Source organism: Tympanuchus pallidicinctus, unplaced genomic scaffold, assembly GCF_026119805.1.
Source record: "Tympanuchus pallidicinctus isolate F22 unplaced genomic scaffold, pur_lepc_1.0 scaffold13, whole genome shotgun sequence".
Lineage (NCBI taxonomy): Eukaryota > Metazoa > Chordata > Aves > Galliformes > Phasianidae > Tympanuchus > Tympanuchus pallidicinctus.
Window position 1 is genome coordinate 14,053,524 of NW_026294648.1, and position 24,475 is coordinate 14,077,998.

At 44.1% G+C, this 24,475-nt stretch overlaps 1 protein-coding gene across 3 annotated transcripts in view; it reads left to right on the forward strand.

Annotated features, from left to right (window-relative positions):
• The window catches only part of MCF2 (MCF.2 cell line derived transforming sequence), a 48,772-nt gene that overhangs the window by 13,902 nt on the left and 10,395 nt on the right, over positions 1 to 24,475 (forward strand). For 2 of the 3 annotated variants that reach the window (XM_052673661.1, XM_052673660.1), the window contains exons 5-22: positions 4,983 to 5,102; positions 6,122 to 6,238; positions 7,436 to 7,585; positions 9,639 to 9,763; positions 10,192 to 10,306; positions 10,681 to 10,800; positions 11,989 to 12,180; positions 13,052 to 13,243; positions 13,385 to 13,556; positions 15,583 to 15,671; positions 16,223 to 16,311; positions 16,540 to 16,606; positions 18,400 to 18,515; positions 18,630 to 18,699; positions 19,063 to 19,155; positions 19,480 to 19,572; positions 20,532 to 20,657; positions 21,440 to 21,661. In XM_052673661.1, coding sequence (XP_052529621.1) covers positions 4,983 to 5,102; positions 6,122 to 6,238; positions 7,436 to 7,585; positions 9,639 to 9,763; positions 10,192 to 10,306; positions 10,681 to 10,800; positions 11,989 to 12,180; positions 13,052 to 13,243; positions 13,385 to 13,556; positions 15,583 to 15,671; positions 16,223 to 16,311; positions 16,540 to 16,606; positions 18,400 to 18,515; positions 18,630 to 18,699; positions 19,063 to 19,155; positions 19,480 to 19,572; positions 20,532 to 20,657; positions 21,440 to 21,661 — 2,268 coding nt within the window. Of the gene's footprint in view, positions 1 to 826; positions 960 to 4,982; positions 5,103 to 6,121; positions 6,239 to 7,435; positions 7,586 to 9,638; positions 9,764 to 10,191; positions 10,307 to 10,680; positions 10,801 to 11,988; positions 12,181 to 13,051; positions 13,244 to 13,384; positions 13,557 to 15,582; positions 15,672 to 16,222; positions 16,312 to 16,539; positions 16,607 to 18,399; positions 18,516 to 18,629; positions 18,700 to 19,062; positions 19,156 to 19,479; positions 19,573 to 20,531; positions 20,658 to 21,439; positions 21,662 to 24,475 lie in introns of those variants that run through there. The other variant, XM_052673663.1, reaches the window with a different exon arrangement.

The window sequence follows — 24,475 nt, forward strand, 5'->3', positions numbered from 1 at the left end:
GAAGTTTCAAGCACCAAAAATCCTGTCTGTCCTAATTTGTGGCTTCAAACAGAAGTGCCATTCATCTCGTGTTTCATCAGGAAACATAATTACTGTGTGACCTCTGAGTGCACACCCTATTAGTGTACCTGTGTCCACACAGAGCAGCAGCTTTGCCTAGGATGTATCAGGGCTGTGTGTGCAAATACTGCAGCGCAGCTGTGTGCAGAGGGCAGGAATCTGCTAAATGCCAAGAGTTGGGAAGCTCGCCTTAAAAACCAGAGGGCCCAGCCCTGGAAGGCCATCTTAGTGACCAGGAGGGGTTCTGCTGGACTTGCTTTGTGCCAGTAACACAAAAGGTTACATCCTGATTTACTTGCAGTCAAACTGTAATGCATGCTGCATTTCTGATCTTTGCATCATTCTGGAATAAAGAAGTGCAAATGAGCTGCATTTGAAATACAGTGCCCTATTTTTTCAGTATAAGGATATGCAGCTCTGCAGTCATGCATCTGATCCAGGGTGTTTTTTTATCAGAATACAGATTTTTGTTTAACTCCTTTGTGTATGCCATTCTGTACTGACTGCACGGGCTCATGCTTGTGCCATTGCTTTGGAAAGCGAGACCCTGCCAGTAGGCTCAAGCCGTAGGTTTTGCTACGGACTGCATTCCTTCGCACACGAAATCTTAATCAACTTCAGAACGCGTGCTTCAGAGAGCAGCAGGGAGGGAAAAAAAAAACCACCAAACCAGAACAGTGAAAGCTGTGGTGCGATCGCCCAGGCTCGGTCGTGGCGGAAGGCAGCCGGCCCCGTTCCGAGGCTGATTTTTGGCATTCCACCTTAAATCGAAGCCGGCGCTCGGGAAGCAGGGAGCGGGGCCGCCGCGTCCCTCTGCGGAACCGCCGCAGCGCTGCGGCCGCGGGGCCATGGCCGAGGGGAGCCCCGCGCGGGGCGGCAGGAGGCCGCGGAGGAATGCGGTAAGGCGCTGCGTGCCCGCGGAACGGCCCGGCACCGCGGGGAAAGGCGCCGTGGAGGCGGCTGCAGACGCGCCGCATCCGCGACCTTCGCGCGGCTCCGCAGCGATGCGAGTGCCGGCGGGCGGCGGGGCTCCGTCCGCGGTGCGGGCGGCCGGGGGAAGCCCCCAGAGGGCCGGGCGGGACCTGCTGCTCGGCGCCGGTGCTCGCGGCGTCTTCGGGGTTGGCCGTGCAGCCCGCTGGAATCAAGGTGGCACGGCGCTCCGGAGCTGCGTTTTGGCTGTCGGGGAGGTGAGGCTGGAGTTGGCCCTGCTTGGCGTTATTGCTGTGTGGTTGCTACCTTAAGGGACGGAAGATAGCCGTGAACTTCAGCATCCGCATAAGGACCGTTAGCTTCGATTCCAGTCGCTCTGAAACAAAGTCACCGGCGGGCGCTACTTTTGTTTCGGTCTATTGATTTCCAGCCTCACAGATGGCCCAGTGAACTGCATGGAACGTGTCCTCAGAAAGCCAGTCTTAACGTTATGTAAAACCACGTTAAATATATTAAGCTATTCGGTAAGGAGTTAATAACTGCAGTGCTTTCAGTGTGTGTCCTTTCCTGTGCTGCATTAACCCAGCTCACCTATATAGACTACAACAGCTCTATTGTAGTTGAGCGTGCATGTAAGCAGTTGCTGATGCAGGGCCTTAAAACATACACGCCTGTGTGCTCAGGATGGGGAGTTTCCTGAATGTGTACTTTGCCATGCAATTCTCCTGGGATGTTGCTGGGTACCTGATAGTTTTCTGTCTTTCCCACTCTGCAGAGGAATACCAAAAGGCAAACAGTTTAGAGGATTCTTTTAGGTGGTTTATTACGCACAAATTCTTTTCAGTGTCATAAGATAAAGCACAAGGCAAATTTTAAGACCCTTTTGTCATTGCTTTCTTGATTATATTATGGGGAACATTTTTGGTGGGTTTTGTTGGTCTGCCCACCTCCCCATTAACTTCAATATTATCAGAGCTCAGTTTGCAGAGCTTCAGACTTCAGCCCTTGGACGAATGAGAATCGTAGCAGCAAGAGAAATACACGCAGTCCCTTCAGGAAAGTTATCTCAGAGGAATTATTAGTCTGCCTATCTGTCTATCTATATTTTTAACTTTTCATCCTTCCTCTTAAGTCTGCAGGAGGGCACAGGGCATGGATTCATTGGTAGTTGTCTGTCCTTCTGCAGTTATTTTTTTGCTTGGTTTTTTTTTTTTTTTTTTTTTCCATGCTTGAAATACACAAGGTGTCATTTGCAGAGCAGGATTTCTTGTGTTTTCTAACAACTCAGAAATGCTGACCTTGGTCTTGCGTATACAGAATCATCTAAGAATCCCACTAGCACTTTCTAAACTAAAGGGAAATCAAGTAACCCATCCTGCAGCTACCTCTGGCTGAAGTGTATCAAATGTCAAAAGAAATATAGATGTGTATGCATGGAGCATGAAATGGTTTCAAGTCAGAATCTACTCCATAGCAGGTATGTCAGGTTATGGTCTTGTGTGTTTTGTAGCACCTGCTGGTGTCCTGCAGTCATGGAACCATCGGTGTCCCAAGACACTTATGCTCTTGAAGAGGTGCTTCACACCTCAGGGCCAGGTGGTGCAGCCAGCAGTAGGCAGGGCTGGTTGTAGCAGCACTGCTGGGCCCAGCCTGGGGAGGTGGGAGAGGCAGCCAGCTCCTATGGGTAGTGCTGAGCTTGCCAGATACTTTCCAGTGAAATATTCATGCTGTAAATATTCAGTTCATTCACAACATTCACAGGGTTGTGCCAGTTCTGGTGGTGCCAGTTCTGGTGGTGCTTCCCTCAGTGAGGGCTTTCTGCATCCCAGGCAGGGATTTTTCTCAGCCTCAAAATGAGAAACCACTCCAGGTTCTTGGAAGCATCCCATAGTTATCTCTCTGCTAATATGGGAAGCTCAAGTTCCTGAACTCTGAGCTGAGCAGGGTGTCAGAGGTGGACTTCTTCAGACAGAGCTGCATCCTGCAGCAGGGCTGCAGGGCCTGTCTGTGTGTTGCAGCAGAGCTGATCTCCCTTTTAGAGGTAGTTAAACAGGCGGTGAAGCAGGATGCTGAACCGGCATCTCCTGCAGCCTTTCAGCCACACTTCCTTCAACAAGGCTCTGTTTCCAAGCTGGAGGCCTGGTGACTGTGTGGCCAGGTTCAGGCCTTTGGCTGTCTGCAAATTTGACAGGAATCAGAGCATCACAAAGTGGTTTGGGTTGAAAGAGACCTTAAAGCCCACCCGGTTCCAACCCTTTACCATGGAGCCCCATCCAGCCTGAACTTGAACATCTCCACAGATGGGACACCCACAGCTTTCTGGGCACTCTGTGCCAGAAACTCACTGCCCTCTGAGGAAAAGATTTTCTTCCAAACATCAAACCTGAATAAGCACAGATTGCTCAGGTCTCCCATGCTGTACCTATTACTGCTCTCCCAGGGTCAGCAGCCATTCCCTGAGCTGAGTACAACAGGCACAGCACCCAGAGCCTGGGTCAGCGTAAACCTCTTCAGTGTTTTATGGTTTGCTCTTTAAGCTAATGCCAAATCTTTGTCCCTGGCACAGTTGTCGTTGACTTCCAAAGGATATGAATTTGGCACTTCATTCACATTTTTTCCTATATATGTATTTTTTACTCTCACTTAAAATAGCTGCAGATCAATATATTGAATCTATGTGGCTTATTCAATCCTAAGTCACTGTCCATTTCTAACTGGAGTAGTAGGCAAAAAAAAAAAAACACAACTTGACCTTTCCTACAAAAGAAAACATAGCCATTGAGTAGTGGTGCAGTTCATGGATATCAGATCTCAACTGTAAATCATGGCTTTTTCAAACAATGCGTGTTTATGGGAGCAGTCCTTGTCTTGAAGGCACTGTGCAAAATATCCAAATATATTCAGTGCTCTTGGTGTGTGCTCTTTTATCACATCTGGCATACTGGGGCTTTGGGAAGGAGAGCATGTTGTTCAACAGGGTCCTGCTGTTGGAGAGAGCAGGAGATGGGGAATTGTCTGTATGGTCTTGCTCTTGGCATGCACATGCTGTGCTTATGTAGTGGGAATGCTTACCCAGTGCTCTTGAGTGGATTTAGATGTATGTCTATTCAAGGAAAACTTATTTTCATATTGATGTAGAATTAGAACTCCACTACCACTTAGTGTCCCTTTGCACCTGGGAGAGCCATGAAGTCTTCATATGTACAGCTCTGACAGCTTTAGGGTTCTGAAGTTCAAATGAGGAAGATATGGGGAGGAATGTAACCTGGCCTAGTTTGGATCTCAGATAAAATGATACATCTTCATTAACTCTGTTATTTTCACCATGGGCTTATTCATTATTTAATGATACGACTCCTAGGTTCTCAGAAATTCTTTTTCATTCTCAAGCATTCTTTCTGCAGATTTCTATCTAAAACTGCACCTGCCAAAAACATATGCTTGAAAAAAAGTCACTGGTAGCATAGACAGGAAATTCTGAAATAGTACCACAAATTAAATGTTGCCTGATAATTAGCTGGGGCAAGCAGAGTGTGCTTGGTATAGATATGGGTGAAGCAAGTTTGGGAACAAATTTTGCACTCCCAGTCTGTCTCATCACCCTCAAAGTTCCACTTTTAAGACAAAATTTCATTCCCTCATTTATAATGCTGACTGCAGTACTTGGTTTTAGAATGTACTACCAGCAGCCCTCCACGGTACATGGCCAACCACTTGCTTGTTCAAAAGGGAAGTAGGACTGCACAGTCTCCTGCAATTGTCCCTTATCTCTAAACCACTTCTTGCAAACACACAGCTGTGAGCCTGCAGAAGCATTGCTGCTAGTGGTGCAGTCCAATGCATAGTCCAGCCTGTGATGGAATTCAGAAAAGGCTCTTGGGGGCAATCAGAAAAAGATCCTCAGGTTTAAGGCACACTCATCTTTTCAAGGTGTTTGGGAGCAGTTGGAGCTCCTGCATGCCCAGTTGAAAGTTATCTCTGTTTTCCTGCAGGCATCATTCCCAGGGAACCTGCACTTGGTGATGGTTCTTCGTCCCACAGGGTTTTTCCAGCGCACCTTCACTGACATTGGATTTCGATTTAGTCAGGAGGATTTCCTGCTCAAGTTACCGGTATGGGCGTGCGGAGCGTTGTGCCTTGTGTGTGGCTGTTGGCTGCCTGTGAACCTTGGGATGGGGGGGGGACATGAAGGCACTGACGTGAGGAGTGACTGGAGCGTTTCTGCCGTTTCTGCTCCATTTCTACAGAATCTTTCCTGTAGCAGTTTTCTGCTTGCCTGTGCATAGTTTATTCCCTGCAGAACAGGCGATTTTATCAGTCCATTCTCCCCCCTCCAAAAGGATTTATGCATCCACGGAGGATAAAACCATGCTCTGGAATTTTTTTAATGTCTGAAATGCCAAGAGACATCTAGCAAAGCTTTTGCTGTGGATTCCACCCGTAATCACCATTTTCATCTCAGTGTCAACACCATACCAACATTGTGTTGCTATTTGTTTCTAAAATAGCAACTGAAATGCTCTTACATTCTGAAGTCAAACTTTCCAAGGCTTCTATAGCCACCTTGATTAATGGATGTAATAGCGAAGAAAAGAAAAGTACATGTATGGAATCTAAGGTTGGCACAAGGACAAACTCCCAGAAGCAAACCAATATTTTCCTATAGGAATTTTTCAGAAATCATTCTAAAATGATTGTCAGTTCCACAGTTTTGAAAATTCGTGACTTGTAACAGGGAGGATCAGGACACCTGGAAACTCATATTAAAAAGCCCGTGTATTTAGGTGAAGATGGCCAGTGCTTCATGACATATTCCAGTTTTTATATTTTTCCAGGTTACTTGTCATCTCTTGCCAAAACCTGCATTCCTTCTGCTTTCAGCTCTGATATGCAGGCACACACTGCAGTATCTCACTGTACTTTATATTTAAGAAGGAAAGCACCTGGAAGATCAGGGATTCCTTAGGAAAGCGGTCAAATCTGTAAAAGCTGTGTTAAGCTATAAACATAAGAAAAGAAGCAACATATAGAGAAATCTTAATTTTTACGTATGTAAGAGAGTTCTAGGCTTGATCCATGTATGATTTAGGTGGAAATGATCAACCAGCTGATGGTGTTGCCTTCTTTGCAGGTTGTTATGCTGAGCTCGGTTAGTGACCTGCTGACATACATTGATGAGCAGCAGCTAACCCCGGAGTTTGGAGGCACCTTGGAGTACTGCCACAGCGAGTGGGTCATCTTCAGGACTGTACGTACCAGGGCTCAACACTGGGTGTGGGGAATCTGCTGGGGAAGGCCTGATCCCCTGCTAAACATCTCCTGTAAGGCAGTGAGCAGTGCATAGCTGAGAGTAACCACTGGAGCAACCACCTTTCCTTGTTAAGGTGCGAAGGAGTCGAGCGGAGTTAGGCACTGAGTGGATTTATAATGGCAGCTGGAATTCCCAGCCACCTTTCCAACAAATGAAAACACTAATGAAAGCGTTTGAGACAAATCACTGTGCCCCCAGTCCTGCACCATTATCCACGCAGACAGATGTGGAGCTCAGTGTGAAAACAAAAGCCCAAGACATCATTGCTGGAGTGGTTCAAGCTGTTGCTTCTGCCAGTTTCTGCCCATCTGCATGGATGCACTGCCACTGTCGTGCTTTTAAAATTTTTTGGCTCTTAGTTTTGTTCTTTTGCACAATGTGTTACAGCGACAGTGACATAGCTCTCACACTTTGAGACAAAATGACAAAATAAATGACAAAAATGTTAGGGTAATTTAAGAAAAAGATGAGCTTCTAGAACATATCTGCATGTGTTAGATAAGTGTCCATGTTAAAAGCCTCTCAAAAAATTCCTGTGTAAGGTGCTCTTAAAACGCTTGCTGAAATTTCCTTGTTAAATATACTGTTTAAAGAAAATACAAATGTATTCAGTTGCATTAAAATTTATTACCCTGATCCCAAAAGCCAGAGCTGCAGTGTCACCCAGTGTTTTGGCTTGCAAGTCTGGGAATGTCCATGACCAAAAGGCCAAAGACCTCTCTCAAGTCCTGCTGTCAGGAGGTGGTTCATGGTGTGGGTTGGTCGGAGGGGAGGTATGGTAGATGAGGAGTTACAGTAATTTGTGTGATGGATCCCATGGTGGCTTCTTCCATAGACCTTCAATGAATGGTGGGACAGTGCACAAGAACAGGCAGCAGAAAACGAAACACGAGGTGTCTGTGTCCATCACTGCTTCAAGACCTTGTTATGGATTCAAGCTGTGCTAAAAGCCAGCTGGCCATGTCTTGATGGCCACTGTTAGCACACAACAGCTCCACCATCAGTGGGCCTCTCAGCCACCTCTAGGAGTCGGATGCTGCACTCTCTTGCAGATCTCAGCCTTTTAGTGCACTCTTTATGAGTTGTAGCAATGTCCTGAATCCCAATCTGATCTCAATTATTGTCTCCCACCAGGCAATAGAGAATTTTGCACTAACCGTGAAGGAAATTGCACAGATGTTACAATCTTTTGGCACAGAGCTGGCAGAGACTGAGCTCCCAGAAGACATGTATTCCATTGAGCGCATCCTGGCCCTGCGCACTGAGAAGTATTTCCAGCTCAAGGTTTGGCTCATCAGGAGCACAGCGAGATGGGATTTCTGGGGTTTGACTGTCTGTTGGCTTGATACCCACTCCTCTATCCCTCCCATGCATGTGTATGTGGTAGCAAACAAAATAGAACATGGCATGACTGTGTCTGTACGTTAAACTTATGTTTGCCACTCATTCCAGTAAATTGTCATGCTGGCATCCAGAAAACTGTCTCAGCATTGGCTCTTTACTGGATACAGAAGTCTGAAACGTGCTGTTCCTCTGGTCTTTGCTCATCCTTGTGGCAGAAAGGAGGCTGGTGGGGTTCCCTCTGTTTCAGTCTCAGTGCTGCAGAAAATTGCACACAAGGATTGTCAGTGGGTCTGCGGAGATGGTTTGTCCTCAGCTCCCCCCTCCTCCGTGCAGAGCTGCACACTTACTGAGTGCAGCTGCCCCAGGGGTCTGAAGGAAGCTGTGTTTGCTTGAGAGCACTCAAGGTGAAGATTTCTTGTGAGTGTATGGTTCGGAGCATGCCTGACTTGATCCCGCTGAGCCTTCATGTTTCACATAAAACAACTTTTTTCTTTAATATTTAAAGATTTTTTTTCAGCTATCGTGACTGATGAATATTTTTGTAGGATTTAGTGGAAGATGTAGAGCAGACAGCTGCTGCTGTCTTTGCAGCTTTGAAAGATGCTCCTGTGTCTTCCTGGGACAGCATAGGCACGTCCCCAGGCCCTCAATTCATAACACTTCCCATGCTAATAGCAGTGCTGTGCAGTTGAAGAATGAGGTCCTTTGCTTTATTCATTTGTGTAAATCAAAGAAGAGGATCTATTCTCATTTATAATAATTTGTCATCCTTGTGACAGTGATTTCTCAGTTAGAAATACCCCAGATGACATCTGAAGGATGCTGTGTCTAGTCATGTCTGAATAGACATGTACACATATACAGCAAGTGCAATTATAGCTAATGCAAGTCCCTTATTTCTTCTTTGGAAATGAGCAGAGCTGTAGTACAACAGCAGCTGAATATGTTGATGTATGACTGAATTAGACTTTGTGCTTCAGATTATGTCCAAAGCGTAGGGAGAAAATATGGGTTACCCAACTTAGTCCTGCGTATAAACAAGTCAGCTGTACACACTTTTCTCTGGGGTGAAATATGGCACATTATCTGTTTTCATTTGCATATAAAGCACAGCAGCACTTAGTAGAAGCCATCTGTTGCTTTTAATGCCACATCTATTAATTTAAAATATCAAAAACGTTCTTGGGCTTCTGACTGAAATCAGTTCCATTGGCTTTGTTTTGTTTTGTTCCTTCTAAGACCATGAAAGATGAAAGCTGATGAGAAACTGTGTTCAGATTGTGAGAAGTAGGGTCCCTGCATGTCTCTTGACAACTGCAAGATTGGTGCAGCTGATTCCTGTGACCAAATAATGAGTTGATCAGGATAATTTATGTAGCTGTAGTACTGAACAAAAGCTAGATGCAAACCTGATGAAAAATTGACAGAAATTAATTAAACGGAGCAACTGAGAAATTAACCTCTTTGATATCCTGAATGGGACAAAATCAAGTTAGCACCTGTTAGGCAGTTCAGCTACTTTGTCTGACATACAATGAAAGGCTTTGCATCAAAAGGAGAATTTAGGGCTCTGGGAATGAGATGTAACAGGGTGGAATAGCGGCCACCTGCATGCTAACAAATGCTGTGCAACATTTCATCATGGAAAAGCACATCCCTAAACAGCAGAAATACCTGAATGAAAGCATGGACTTGCAGATAAATATTTAATATAATTCCTCCTGTTCGCAGCTCCATGGTAGTGCTGTGCATCTCGAATCATTCCGTGGTCTCATGTTTTCATGCTTGCCAGTTCCCACCCAGTGTGGTGACCAGTCTGTAGTTCAGTCCCACATCCAAGGGTTAAGGGAGCTAAATGTTGCTGGGAGTCCTTTGCTCTGATGGGTACCAGTGCTCCACTTATGGCAGGGAAGCTGAAAAGAGAGCAACACGAAATGCTTTACCCTTACCTCCCACGGAGTAGCCTGAATCAGAAATGTTTTGCATTGTGCAGGAAGATATCACAGCAGTCACAAAAGAAGGAAAGTTGCTTTTAAGCAATTTAGAAGAGCCTGATGTGGGTGAATGCAGCCAGGACCAGCACCGTGAGAGGCCTGGAGACTGGGACACTGTGAATAGGTGAGTGCAGCATGTTGCTGATTTGCCTGATCTTTGAGTGGAAACGTGGGCTATTTCAGCATGGATGTATCTATCAAAAACTTGCAGACAGAAATACTAGCTTTGCTCCATACCCGTTGATTTCCTGGCTGATTTCTGTCAACTTTCACCTACTCTGATATTTTTTCCAGGCTTTGTGATGAGGCTGTGGAACAGATTCAGGCCCATGCTGGGCTCTCAGGTTTTATTCTGATAAAATGGTGATGGCAACAACTTCTTCACCCAGCTACTGTCATCTGCAGCGATGATTTCGTGAAAAGCCTCTGACATACATATATCAGTTCATTTCTCCTGAGAGATGAACTGGGGTCCTGACTAGAGTGTCTTTCTAGGGCTTGTCCATCTGTTTGTCCATCTGTTCTAATGCTGTGTTTTTTTCTGTACTCCAGGCTACTCGGGCAGCTGCGGGAGATGGAGACTGCTTTTGATGGCTTCTGGGAAAAACATCAGTTGAAAATGGAGCAGTATTTACAACTGTGGAAGTTTGAGCAAAGTTTTCAAGAGGTATTAACAGATGCACTATTTCTCTGTGCAGAAGACTTGGGGAAAGGGGGAGAAGAGAGAGATTTTTATGCTTTCTATTTTGAGAGTGTTTAATTTATGCTGCTGCTCCTTAACTCTGACTAGCAGGGCTAACTCACTTGGGAAGACTGCTGTTCTTCCTCATTCAGAGCTAATTTGGGTATCACTGCCCTGCAGCCACATAGATTTACCTGAGAAGAAGCATCTTTGAATGTAGAAGTTAGCTCTTGGAAACTCATTTTATTACTGGATTTAACAGTCGCCTGAAGTGTGATTGATTTTGAACTGAGAATGATTTTCTGTCTGTGCTTTGTATCATTTTGCAGCAGTCTTTTTGTTTGGGTGTGTATGTCTAGGTCAAGAATGCCATTGAATTTTTAATGGGTCAACAAGCAGAACTGCCCGACACTGGGGACAGTGTCTCCCAGGTGAAACAGAGGCTGAAGGACTTGAGTCATTTTGATGGCATGGCTCAGGTGAGTACATCTGTCACAGACTGATGCACTAATGAAACATAAGAGGCACGCTCTCTTCTTGTGGTAGGTCTTTTCTAAAATGGCCTGTTTCTGGTGCAGTTTGTTGGTAAGTAGATGGAGGAAAAGATTGATTTCGTGTCTTCGTGCTCTTTGCAGCAGCGCTGTGATCACACTGAAAACCAGGATATTTAATTATCGTAGTTAAAATAAATTGCTGAGCCACCATGAAAATCCAGAGCAGATAAATGTCTGAACATAGGGGAAATGTGGGAGTTAATGAGCTGGAAGAAGAATTATTTATATGTTAAGTGCTTTTAGCAGTGCTAATAGACAGAGACTTGTTACCAGGCACATGGAGAGGCAAAAAAATCGCTATCTTTAAGCGTCTGTGATTTGAATGTAACATATGGAGGAGGAAGACTAAGAGATGCAGCAGAAAGAGGAGTGAAGTGAGATGATTCACAGGAACGCCACTGAGGATGTGACTCCTGCAAAGGGCAGTGCTTAATTGGTGGGCCAGGAGCTATAGACAAGTCCTTAGGGATTTAGGCACAACCCCTAGAGGTTTATTTAAGAATGAGAGCCCTCGTTCTTAATGTCTAAGGGAATGTCTAAGGCTTGTTGGGTTTTTTTGCCTTTTGAAAGATACTTTATTGAGCGAGGTAGGAAGAACAAATGGCCAGGCATACCATGCAGCAGGGAAGCAGTCCTAGCAGAACGCCAGTCCTGGGGAAGATGTAACACTGCACTCGCCAGGAGCTGCAGACAAGGCAGCATGTTCTTTGCATCAAGCTCTACTACAAAGAGCCTGACTTGTTTTGCTGTAGCTGCTGAAAGTCTCTGTCATGCTTACAAGCATAGTGTGCCTAAATTGGACATCAGCTGCCTTTTCTTAGACTGCATTTCCTGCAAATGGCAGCATTGCATTGCCAGCAGCCATTCACAGCAGTGCTAGCTTGGTGAGATACCATCATCTTCATCCTTCTTTTGGGTGGCAAAAGTCTTTTTTCCCCCAGATGATGGGTGACATTTTATCCTGCGTAAGCCACCTATTCTGGCTACTCCTAATAGCAGTCATCTCTATGTGTACCTGAAATCTGGTAAGAAGAGCAAGTGCATGTTGATATATGTCGATGTTTTGGCATTATTTCAGTAAGCATGCAATCTTTTCTCTTCCTTTCACTGAAGGATCTGATAGGGAAGGCTCAGGTGGTGATACTACATGGACACCAGCTAGCAGCAAATCATCACTATGCACTCAACTTAATCTGCCAGCAATGCAACGAGCTGCGGCACCATTCTGATGTCTTGTCTGATGAGATCAAAAGGAAGCAGGTGCGGCTGCAGAAGACCTTGGATCTTCATACTCGCCTTCAGCAGGTAAAGCTTGGAGATACGGTGCCCCTTGAAGCAGATGGTTGGCCTCTCTACAGCTGGTAGCATCTACAATTTGCAGCTTTGCTTCAGTGACTTTTGTTAAGCAGGTATTCCTCCAAAGCCTGGAGAGTGCTTTGACTCAGTTGGTTAAGTTAGCAAACAGATGCTGTGAGTAGTCAGCAGAAAAAGGTGGGCATCTCTAGAAAGCAATGCAGAACACCAGAAGTTAGCTTCTGTTGCTCACACTTTCATGGTGCATCCACGTATGAATTGACTTCTGAAGTTTCCATACCCAGTGCAGTAGAGGTAATGCTTTCAAATAAACTCTGTGGGTTTTTTTTTTATTAGCAATTTGTTAAGTGTATGAATGTAAGTGACTTTAAAATAAGATGACAGATTGGTAAATAGGCACAGTTGCTCTGTATTAGTGTGGAAGTGGAGTCATGTGGCTCCACTGCTCATTGATATCTTAATCAGCATCCAAAATACATTTGGAGAAATTCATGCTAATTAGACCAGAAGGCACACAGCTTTAGCGTGCTTGAGGCTGCTGAGAAAAGCACTGAAGTCTGACCCTGTTCCATTTCACTGTTTAGGACAATTAGGAAACTTTTTTTTCCCCTGCATTCTTCACTACAACGTTGCATTAACCTGTGGGGATTTGTCTGAAATGAGCACTGCAGCATCTCTGCTGTGGGGCAGAGCCCTCTCCCGGGCTCCTTGCACTCCTGGTTGTGCTAGTAGTCAAAATGCAATAGCTGTTTGGGTTTTCACGAGTACTGATGAGCTCCACGTTGAAAATGTGGAGCTGGTAAATGATACTTGTCATGGATACCTTGATTTAGCAGAGGCTCTTGCTCTGTGTTTTCCCCAGGCCCTGCAGTGTTGTGATGAGGGTGCCTACCTGCTTGCCAACCAGCAGATGGACAAGTGCCAGTCTAAAGAAGGTGCTCAGAAAGCTCTCCAGGACATAGAAAGATTTCTTGAAAGCTCTTCGCCCTACTTAAACTATGATCCCCAATCCCTACAGTATGATTTTGAGTCAGTCTTAACAGCTGAATTGAAGGTAAGCCAATACCCCAATTACCCAAGTGAAAAGCAAAATCTGACTGCACTGCAGCACTGTCAGCTTTACTGTTTTCTGTTTTGGTTCCAAGTGCAAAATAGCAGTACTTATTTGATGACAGAAGTCTTTTTCACTCTACAGTGCCAGATACAGTCAGTGCAGGTGAAGCTTGAAAATGTTCGAAGCATGTTTGAGAATCGTCAGTCCTGCTTCAAGAAGCTGCTGGATAAGCACGTGCGGCCCGTCCAGCTGGTGGCCCCTCGGCCAGAAAACCCACCACGATCAAAGTCACCTTTGTTTTCTCCTAAACATGGTCAAGTATCTTCATGATTATTTTCAGATAATCGTTTTTAGGATGAGTAACACAACTTGAGAAACCAACCAGCACTTACTTCAGATTGTAGAGTTACTGTAGAGTTACTGGTCTTCCAATTTTTGTCTAGCTTCCCATTTCTGTTTAAGGAATGGGGTGTGGAAGCCTCACACTGAATACGTGGGCTAGATGGTCGTGAATCACTCTGTGCTGTTGTGTTGGCTCCTCGTGCACTTCCCAGCTATGAGAAGGGCTCCCAAGGTTTCCTGGGTGTTTAATATTTTTCTGAAACATGTTGGAGCTACCGAATATCTTAGTATGTTCTCTTACGTATAAGAGCCACATGGAAAGGAGAAAGATGACTTGGTAAAATGAGTGCAAGGTTTTTTGCACTCCTTGTGCAGGAACACAGCTCTGGGTGGCTCGGTGGGACTGCTTGCTTGGTATTTGTTTTTGCTAACTGTTCAGTGGAAAAAAGTCAGCTGAAAACAGTTCCTACTTCTACTTCTGTTTTCCTAGCATCTTACATGGATGAACTTGTAAATTTGTGATACGGGGAGGAAAAAAAACATAAATTTGTTAGCCCATTCCATAGCCTGAAGCCTATTTATAAACCTGTTCTTGGTAACAATCTCCTTAGCTGTCGTGGGCTAGAACTGACATAAAATTAGACTGACGTTTGCAAAGGAGCCTAGATACACGAGGAGCTGAATCTCATGAACATAAGTGACAAGCTGGATGTTCAGCCGCCTTTGATTCTTTGAGAATGTCATCCTTAAATCCCAATTGCGGAATAATTAATGCCCATAAAGGTACCAGTTCTGGCTGAACTGAGGTTGCTGCATGTTCTGCCTTCATTTTGTTAATGAGATGTAGCACAATGTTAACGTTAAATGATATCATTAAAGCTTCCATCTTTAGCAGCCCTTTATGTATCAGTATTCAGAAGTACTTTAAAGCAGTGTTGGTGTGTTTTAAACCAGGGATATATGCTGTTATGTGGGAATATGAAGTATGACTGCATGAGATGATCAGGCACCATTGATCTGCTTTGATACAAATTTGTTTATGATGAATTAGTGTGGATTGGCTGTGATGAATTGTAGCAGGTGTCGTACAAGCAGTAAAAGTGGCTCCAATTCAGGGAGCTAATAGTGTAAGTAAGAAAGCTAGTGGAATGAAGGGAATGAAGCTACTCAGTATACAGACCAGTGCTGCAAATAAAGCCTAGATTTTCTCATCTCCAGCCAATGCCACATTGCATGCCCTCTGAGTTTCCATACAAGACAAAAAAACCTCCATCTTTAAACTAAAATACTGCCCATTTTACAGAGGTTTTTTCAGCTTTCTAGAAGCAGGAAAGCGTTAAGGAGAAATGGTTTCAGTAATAGGGGTCTGGCCATCTCTGTGGGATGCTGTAGGCCATCATCCACAGGCCAGATGTGCTCATTGCACTGCCTTCATGTGATGTGCATTTTTCTAGGCAGGGCACTCCATCACAAAGCACAGGTATCCTCCATTAATCATATTCCTGAGAGAAGTGATCAGGCATGTTGAAATGAGCACAGCCAGCAAGAGGGGAAAGACAAAAGGCTCTTCTCTGGATAGATCACGCCGAGAGAGCTTTTTAATAAGGCCTCCATTTGACACCAGACATCAAAATGCTGCCGTCCTGCTGGGCGATGCGCAGTGTCAAAGACACGCTGGGCTCCGCCGGGAGTGCTTTGAGATGTGTGGGTTTGATGGCGTGGATTGAAACCAAACCACCTCTCAGTGCATTACTTTTGTCCTCTTTTCCTTTTTTTTCTTCTTTCTGTTGTGGTCTGAGGACACCCAGTTCCTCTTTCAAGTTAGCCCTGGGTTTGAAGCTCTGTCTGATGAGTCACTTTGCTTGTAGTATTTGCTAACTAATCACTTGTTCTTAAAATACATCCCATTTCTCTTCATGTCTTGTTAGCTACTCTCTGAACCATCTCTGTCACAATAGATGTACATTATGGAATGATTATTTTTTTTTCTATCCAAGGTGTGGATTTTAATTCCAGTTTGAAATTTTCATTTGACCTCTCTCTCCCTGGGAAGAAAACATCAAGAAAAACTCCAAGTTCTCGCAAGGTAATAATTGCTAACAAAATCTGAATGTGTTTTATAGACTGAGAACCCATCTGAAAATGGGAAAAATTGACTGCATTCAGATCGGGATGTGAAGGAAGTTTGGTTTTTTTTTTAATTTAAAAAATATTTGACCTTTCTTACTCCTGTAGTTTATTTGCATTTGCCCAGCATCTGAGTTCTATCTTGGGTTGTTTTGCCAAGTAACAGATATGGTTCTCCTGTGTGTTGTTCCCTGAATTTGCATAACTGTGTGGATGCAGAATCTTGCAAATAGACATCAAATATTTCCCCTGTGGGGACCATTCTCTGGTTTCTGCATGAATGAATGTTGTCAGTACTTCCAGATATTACGTAGCATAATAATTTCTGGGACTTTCTGGCTGCCCAGTAGAAACTTTGCTCTTCTGAAGTTCAGTGGCACAAAGGATTTCTTAAAAAAGCAGCATATTTCATCCTTCCCCAAGATTCTGGAGCTGCACTAAGGGCTGGGCTTATCCTGCCTCTGCAGTGACCTCTGCAGCTCCTTCAGGTCCATCCCATTTCTTTTCCAGATTGAAGTAATGCACGATTATCAGGAAAAACGGAATTCCTTGCAGTCTTTTATTTCAGACAGTGATGACAACTTAGATATACTGAAAGGGTAAGCTTTCACCCAGTTTAAATCACTCTGACTGATGCGTTTCTGGTCAGCCCTTTCACCATCCATGTACGTCATAGTGCTTGATGTCATCTCTTGCACTTTTGCCTATTTTGTCATCCCTGTGTTGGTTGTTAATGAGGTCATACTGTGTTTTAGGCTTGCACAAATTGCCTGTGCTTTTTTCTAATGCAGACATAATATATATATATATATATTTCTTTCTTGTAGCCATGTCATAAATGAGCTTATAGAAACGGAGAGAGTGTATGTAGAGGAACTGTTCACTGTTCTGACGGTGAGTGACTTCTTCAGATTGCTCATTATTGCTCCCCAGTGACTTGTACAAAAGAGCACCTGCCACTCTGTCGAACGAAGCAGAAATGTGACAGGACAGGATTCTACCAAACTGTCAGATCCCCCAGCTAGTCATGAATTTTCAAGTTTTCTCCCTTTTTATTTCTAAGTAGGAGGCATCTGCAGGAACAGTTGGTGTCAGGATGAACTTTTCATCCAGAATGAGGAAGAAGCCTTCTGTTTGTACACACATGCACTGGTAATTAGTTCTATCACTGCTTGTGAACATGTACAAAGAGCTGGTGTTTTTTAACTGCTCCCTCAGTTCTTTACCTTTTGGAGATGAAAGAAGGTTGTGTTTTATGTTTGAAAGGTTTCTGTCTCAATGCTTTGAGGTTTGTGGATGTATAAAGCGCATTTCTTAATCCAGAAAGCAGATTGTAATTTCTGTGCTGCTATTTTAAACACATGTATTTTGTTCCACAATGCCACTTGCTGATTGAATGAAGCAAGTCACTGTTAATTACCTCATCCTGATTATGTTTCTCTGACCTGAGAACAAGCGCCATATAAATCTGTTCAGCTGCAGGTAGGTACACAGTTACACAGAACTGCCTTGCAGTGATTGGCTTTTGTTTTGTTAAACTGCACTTGATGTGATAAAGCAGTTGGCAGGTGTATGGGTTTATTGCTGTGTCCAGTCCAGATAGGGGACGGTGGACAGGGCAAGCTAAGTTGTCTGAAAATAACATTTCCATAGAAGAGTGAAACTTCCTTGCAGTAGTTAAATAAAAATGACTAATTTTCCAGATACTTATCTTCTGCTGCATCCTTAATCAAATACAGAACGCCTGCTTGGTGGAAGGAATACTGATTTAAACCATAATTAATTAAGAGATTAGTATGAAAAGCCAAAGAAGATATGCCATACATACTAAGTATGTTTTAGCAAACATTTGCTACTTCTATTAAATTGACCTCAGTTTTGTGCAGCACTTAGTGACTGGCAGCTGCCTGAGCTGCTGCCAATAGCTTTTTGCTGTTTTCTTTGCAGAGATGGTCCTGAGTGCTGGCTCTGCCTTTCTCCTCTTCTACATTTAGGATATTTACCACATCTGGTAGCTGGTTTTGTGTTGGCGCAGTATTGTCATTTTCCTGCAGAGCTTTGCACTGTTTGCTAATTCCACCCAGCAGTTGGCAGCAAAGGCTTCCTTCTGGGAGGCTGTGAGTGCAAGAGGCAGGTGGGGCGATAGGGGACAGACTCCTGAGGCAGCAGGAATTGAGGAGAGCAAGATCTGCTGTTGAGCATGTCTTGTGTAAGAGCAAAAAGCCCATTGATTGTGGTATTTGATCACAGGCCTTCTCTGCTCTGTAACAAATCACCTTGTACACTGGATCTTGTGACAGCATCTGTGACTGCACGTTCTGTACAAACATGGTTGTCACTCGTGTCCCAGGGCTGTAACAGCGGATGTATTTAACCCAGACAAGTATTCCTGTGGGATCAGCTGGGCTGTAGTGAGCAGAAAGTGACTGCAATTTGCCTTTTGTGATCAGAATGACTCCACAGCATTCACTCACCCCAGGAAAGCTGTCCCATGCCATTCCCTGCTGGACCACAGCCCCGCTTGCCTATGTACTGAAGGCTGATGTGCTAAACAACAGGGATGTAGAAATTTGAAATGAAGTAGATTATACTGGAAGTCTGCTCACATCCCCTTGTCCTCTGCCTCTGGGGAGGTGCCAAGCAAAAGCCTGAAAAACTGAGCAATTAACCCACTTTGCATCCTGCAGGGCTACAGAGCTGAGATGGACAACCCTGCCATGGTCATCCTTATGCCTCCTGTGCTGAGGAACAGGAAGGATGTCCTCTTTGGAAACATGCCCGAGATATACGACTTCCACAACAAGTATGGTGCTGGCTCTCCTCCCCCTCTTTGCCTCACTGATTTCCTGTAATGATGAAGCACCCAAGAAGTACCTTGCTCACAGCTGCGTTTTGTCTCTTCCCCTGTCTCTTGCAGAATATTCCTGCACAGTTTGGAAAGCTGCCTGGGAGCACCCGAGAGAGTGGGATTTTGTTTCCTAGACAGGGTTGGTGACTCATTTTCACATATGAGACAGACTTTTTAAGGCCAATGTTTCTGCTGTGCTTTGCACTCTTCAACATCTCAGTTGTGTCAGTTGGATGAGGTGCTTCTGATATGTAATTCCAACAGCAAGGGAGGGAATGCAACTGTGCGGACAGCAGCAGATGGGGGAAAGCAGCAGTCATGATGACTTGCTTCAAGAAGCATTCTGCTTCTCAGCAGTGGCTCTTTTACCCGAGCTCTGACTTTCAGATGTTATACTTGGAAGCAGAGATAAAAGCATGTTACAGTTCAGGTATTCCTTCTATTTAGCTGCCCAGCAGGCTTGCATACATGTGCCTGACTTGCATTTTGGCTTTCTTTGCAGCGAGAGGATTTCCAGATGTATGAGAAATATTGTCAGAACAAGCCCCGGTCAGAGTCCCTGTGGAGGCAGTGCTCTGAGAGCACCTTCTTCCAGGTGAGATGTTAATTTCTATCAAGGCAGTGTCATCCTGGGGCACTTATCCTAAACACCATTCTCAGCACTCCACTGTTTCTGCAGTGCATTCTGTTTGCCATTGCATGAAAGCTGCACCAAAATGGCAGTTGGAGTTGCTTGTATACAAAGAATTTAAGGCAGATCCATCCACATCATGTGTTTTTATGAAATCTCTTTCGTTATATGAACTATAGAACAGTCTTACATGAAATCTTTGAAGTCTTCAAACCATGTTACTCATGCTGTTAGAATAACTGCAGATTGTTAGCACATAGCTTACCTAATATGAATTCTTTGTTTCAGGAGTGCCAAAGAAAATTAGAGCACAAGCTTGGGCTGGATTCCTATTTGCTCAAACCAGTGCAGCGCCTGACAAAATACCAGTTGCTTCTGAAGGTATTTCAGACACTGCTTTTGAATGACATTTGGAGATAGATTTGTTTTCCATTTTATTTTTCAGTTAAAGTTTACCTCTAAATAAAGCCTTAAGTTACGTTTTGCTGAGCTTGGCTCTTCAAAGTGATTTTCAGCAAGGTTGACATTTTTCATACCTGAAGAAGGAGTCTGTGCTTTTAACATGTTGTTTTAGTGGGGAGAAGAACTGAGTCTGTTCAGAGATGTAAAATGCAAGAAAAATGAACCAGAGATGTCCATAATGGTGTGATGAATGAAAACCTACCACGCTGATTCATCTCTTCTGCTTGGGTTGTTGTAGTGCCCATAATCTTTAATGCATTCATCCTTTTGTCCCCATTCTGATGCAGAGTATGCTGCCTTTCCCACTTTACAGAGAACTGGGGTGGTAGCTTCTGAAGGTTGCTGAATCTCACCTTCCAGTTTCTTGAATGAGGAATGAGTACACGAGGCTCTAAGCAGGCAGAGGAGATATGAAGTATGAGAATAATTTTATATCGGTCATAGTGTTGCCAATTCTGTCTTCTGCTTATTGGCTTGAAGGCTCCAGGATTTATAAAATCTTCCTTCTGTCTGCCAAACTGAAGATAGTCATCTACTGCAAACTCATATGAATGCATTTGTGCCTTATTAGCAGCCGATGCCAAACCTGAGTCATATTTGCCATTTCTTATCAAGCAGGAAAATGCAACACAAAGAGCTCAGGTAAGAGTGATGCCACTCTGTAACCTGATGCTGTCCTCAAAGAAACCCAGAGAAAATGGACAGTGATATTCCACACCTCATATTGACTGGTTTACAATTAGTGCTTTTTCCATTGACATATGAAAAAAGAAACTCAGGGAGTGCAGCTTGCTCTTGGACATTGGAAACTTTGGTGAGCTGGAAAAAAGTTTGCTTTGTTCAGTTGCAAGCACATGTTCTTCCATTTCTATTTTCAGGAGTTGTTAAAGTACAGCACAAGCTGTGATGGAGTTCAGGAACTTCAAGAAGCTCTGGTTGCAATGCTGGATTTGCTAAAATCAGTCAATGACTCTATGCATCAGATTTCAATAACAGGATATGACGTGAGTAGATTTCAGTAATTGAAGAACTTGTACAGTGCTGGTTGATATATTGGAAGTGGTTGGTGTCCCAGGATGTAGGAACTTAAAACCACATTAGAACAATTGCAACCTGAATGGCATCAGGAAGCTTACAGATGTCAGGCTTCCATTTGATTTCAGGATTTTGGAAGCTATTCCCATCCAAACTGTATGTGAAGTGGCATAGTTCCCACATTTGCCACCTTGTGGTTCCTGGGAGCATTTTTTCAGAATCTACCTTAGTTCTCAAATGGTTCACCTTATAACTGAGCTTGGCTGTCATCATATTTCTCATTCAACCTTTAATTAAATACACCCTGAAGTTGTTGAATTGGCTGTCCTTCCTAGGGATTCAGGGAGTGCTGAGTGGATGGCTGAGCTGCTGGTCACATTCCTGGCCTACTTGAAAAATCCTTTTCTTCCCATTCTGCACAACCTCTGTTCAGGCTCAGCTCTTGTCTCACTGATGCGGGGGAACCCTTGATATGATCTTTTCTGGGTGCTGGCAAGTTTTCTTACCCTCCAGTTATTGACTTGTATTCCTTTGCATAGACTAACTGTAGGCTTGTGTCTGAGACCTCTTCTTCCCTCCTGGCACCATGCCATCACTCCCAAAAGATCATCTGATCCTTCCAGGAAGACCTATTCTTAGAGTGACGTGCCTTGGAACAGATCTGGCCCCATTGCCCTTCATTGTTTGCACAGTCTTCCTACATTTTAATTGATGTAAACTTTTTAATACGTATTTGTCATACTTTCACCAGGGCGACTTGAGTGAACTAGGAAAAGTATTGATGCAAGGATCTTTCAGTGTTTGGACAGGACACCGAAAAGGCCCAACAAAAATGAAGGATCTTGCCAGGTTCAAGCCAATGCAGAGGCATCTCTTCCTATATGAGAAAGCCTTGGTCTTCTGCAAGAAGCGAGAGGATCACGGAGATGGATATGATAAAACTTCATCTTACAGTTTTAAGCATTTTCTGAAAGTAAGGATTTTTTCTTTGGGGCCATTGCCATGGGGATTGTAAACTGTTAACTCTGTGAACCCAGAGAGTATGTTTTCAGTAGTGCAGTGGCTTGGTTTCTGCTATCAAGGACTATAATGCTCCACATGGAGGTGCCATGAAAGGCTGGTTGATGTAGTAACGTAGTGGATTATGGAGTGGCAGCTGCCAGAGAAGCAGTGCTTTGGATAAGTCCCAGAGATGGAGATGTGCCTTCTTCCCTCCTCTAGTCTGCTTTCCAGGACAAAGGAAAGCATAAAATGGACAGCATGAACTGCTGTCATGCCCAGCTCCTTGGAAGAATCAGGGCTCCTCATGTTCCTGGTCTCCAAGGAGGCACAGCCTCCTGCTGCGCAGCCAGGAGGAGGGGTATCACTGCTCTTCCTCTCCTATGCTTTTCTCCTTCGGCAGGCTCCAGCTGCAGCTAGAAACATAATTATCAGGCAAGGAGAACAGCCTCTGGCTAAACAGGAGGGACGTAAACAACTGCCCCAAGCCTATAAATGCCAACTCTTGTCAATAAAAATCCCAAACTGCTTCTCTAAAAGAGACCGTCTGGCTTATTGTGTCTGATGAGCACTTCTAACATGAGCTTTTTGTCTCAACACTCTGCCTTGTTTTTCTTGGTAAACAATAAAGCAATATAGGTATGTCACAGAATGGCAAAGCAAATGGGCACTTGGAGGCTGAGCCTTCGAGCCCAGATGCTGTGAGTCTCCTGATCTACATGAGGTCTGGGGAGAGAGATGACACCAGCAGTCAGAAACCTTTCAAGGATGTTACAGTAGATAAGTCTGTTCAGCTCTGGTGCACATTACAAATTGTGTATTAAAAACAAATCCCAGTCCATATGTTTAGCTACTTAAGTGCTTTTCCCAAACAACATAGTTTTCTTTCTGGGGAGCTTGTTTTCCCTGTAGCACTTGTGTGTGCTTTTGAAAGATCTGAAGAGGCAGCATGGAGAAACCTGCTCAGAGGAGAAAATCTTGTGTTCAAGAGTCCAGACATTCAGGCCAGTTTTTGTCTAGGAGGGGCTCATTTTCCAGTGTTTTTGATTGCTAAGGTGAGAGGTTGTGGTTAGAGAATGCCTGGATGCTGAAGCATTAATACATCCGTGCACACAGATTCTCAGAATTGCTGTCCTGAGGGTAAAACCACGCTTCCTGAGCTCAGCATTTGGTTGATTGGTGATAGTATCATGGAATTAATTTTCCTTGCCAGAATGCTTTGCAGGGATTCAGAATTAAAGAAAGCTGTTTCATGGAAGCGTTGAAACCGGACATCTGTAGAAACAGCAAAAACAAAACCCCAAAACTTTCCCCAAACAGGCAGACTTTAAAAGCAAGATAATATTTTAAATGTTATATAAAATAGCCAGCAATAAGTATTTTTTCAGCTGATACTCAGTAACTTAAAGCATGCAGGTTCACAACTGCAGTGCAAGGTAGATTGTCTGCCTTTTGCCACAGTGGAAGGTGATGCAGATGGATGCCATCCCAAAGCGTTAAGCTCAGCCACCTCCATCTGCATTGCAGCAAACTGCAGCTGAAGGGACAGTAAATCCTGCTTGGAAGGAGGAAGAGGTATTTTAAAATACTCTAACGTGAATCAACGTGGCATAAATACATCTATTTCTGGAACCTTCCTTCGTGTCCTTACAGCAGATTATCTAAAATTCCAGGTATCTTGATGCCTGGGCAGTTCTGTAGTGGACACCAAGTGGAATCCAGAGGGGCAGCACAGAACTGGAAATGGGAGTCTGGATGAGTGCTCTCTAGGTTTCCCTTTCAACATCTCAGTGTTGCATTTGCCTACAGTCAGAGTAGAGCCTGATCTCGCTTTCCGTGGCATTGTGGCACCATACTGCACAAGCCCAAAGTTTTCTGAGATATAATGCCTTCATGGCAAGGCTGTGCTGCAGATTTTAACCTGTGCTTTTTTAAATAGGTGCAGTTTTAAATAAAGGAATGGATGTGTGTGAGATTGCAGATGTGCAAATGGTCTCTGGCTTTAGTCAGTGATCAGTCTCAGTTCTAATCATCAGTACAGACCTGGAGACTTTGGTGAAACCTCATTGTGCGCAACAGTGAGAGACAAAGAGGGGCTGCTTGCTGTTCAGTGCCCTTCCTTGCTGAGTCTGGAGTTTCCTGCAAGCTCACAAGAGCTCTGCTATTTATACCAGTGAAGAAATGAAGAAAGCTAATTAGCAGCTTGCTTCCTTTCTCTTGAGGCTCTTCATAGTCACTGAAATGGGTGCCAACCTTTGAGAGAATAAGTAGGAACAGAGAGCTTGACTGTGTGATCCCACCTGTAACTGTTGTAGCCTTGCAGACAAAAGCTCTGACCTGGCACATAGTCAGAAAGGATCAGCAGTGTTTAACAGATGTTCTTTCTCAGGCTTTATTTGTATTTGTACTGGATTTGCTTATGGCCACCTGTGTGAATAATTGATGATATGATACCATTATTATTAGATCTGTTTCAAAACATGAAAGTGGAATGCTTGACTTTTTGATCATCTGTTAATCAGTGGTGAATCGCTAGCAAAATCTGCTTTAAACAAGAAACAAGTTTATGCAATATCAGGAACGGGACAGTAATTGCATGTTGTGCTCAGTGGATGGGTCAGAGACCAAAAGAGTGAACTGAAATTCCTGAAGGAGCTAAGGGCTTCTCAGGTGGGTTTGAAGTAAATAAAATATAGCACAGCACAAATTATGTAGGCAGATCATGTGCCATGCATTTGTAAAGCTTCTTATAACTCATCTCAGAAATGCCATGCTGGAAGAGACATGA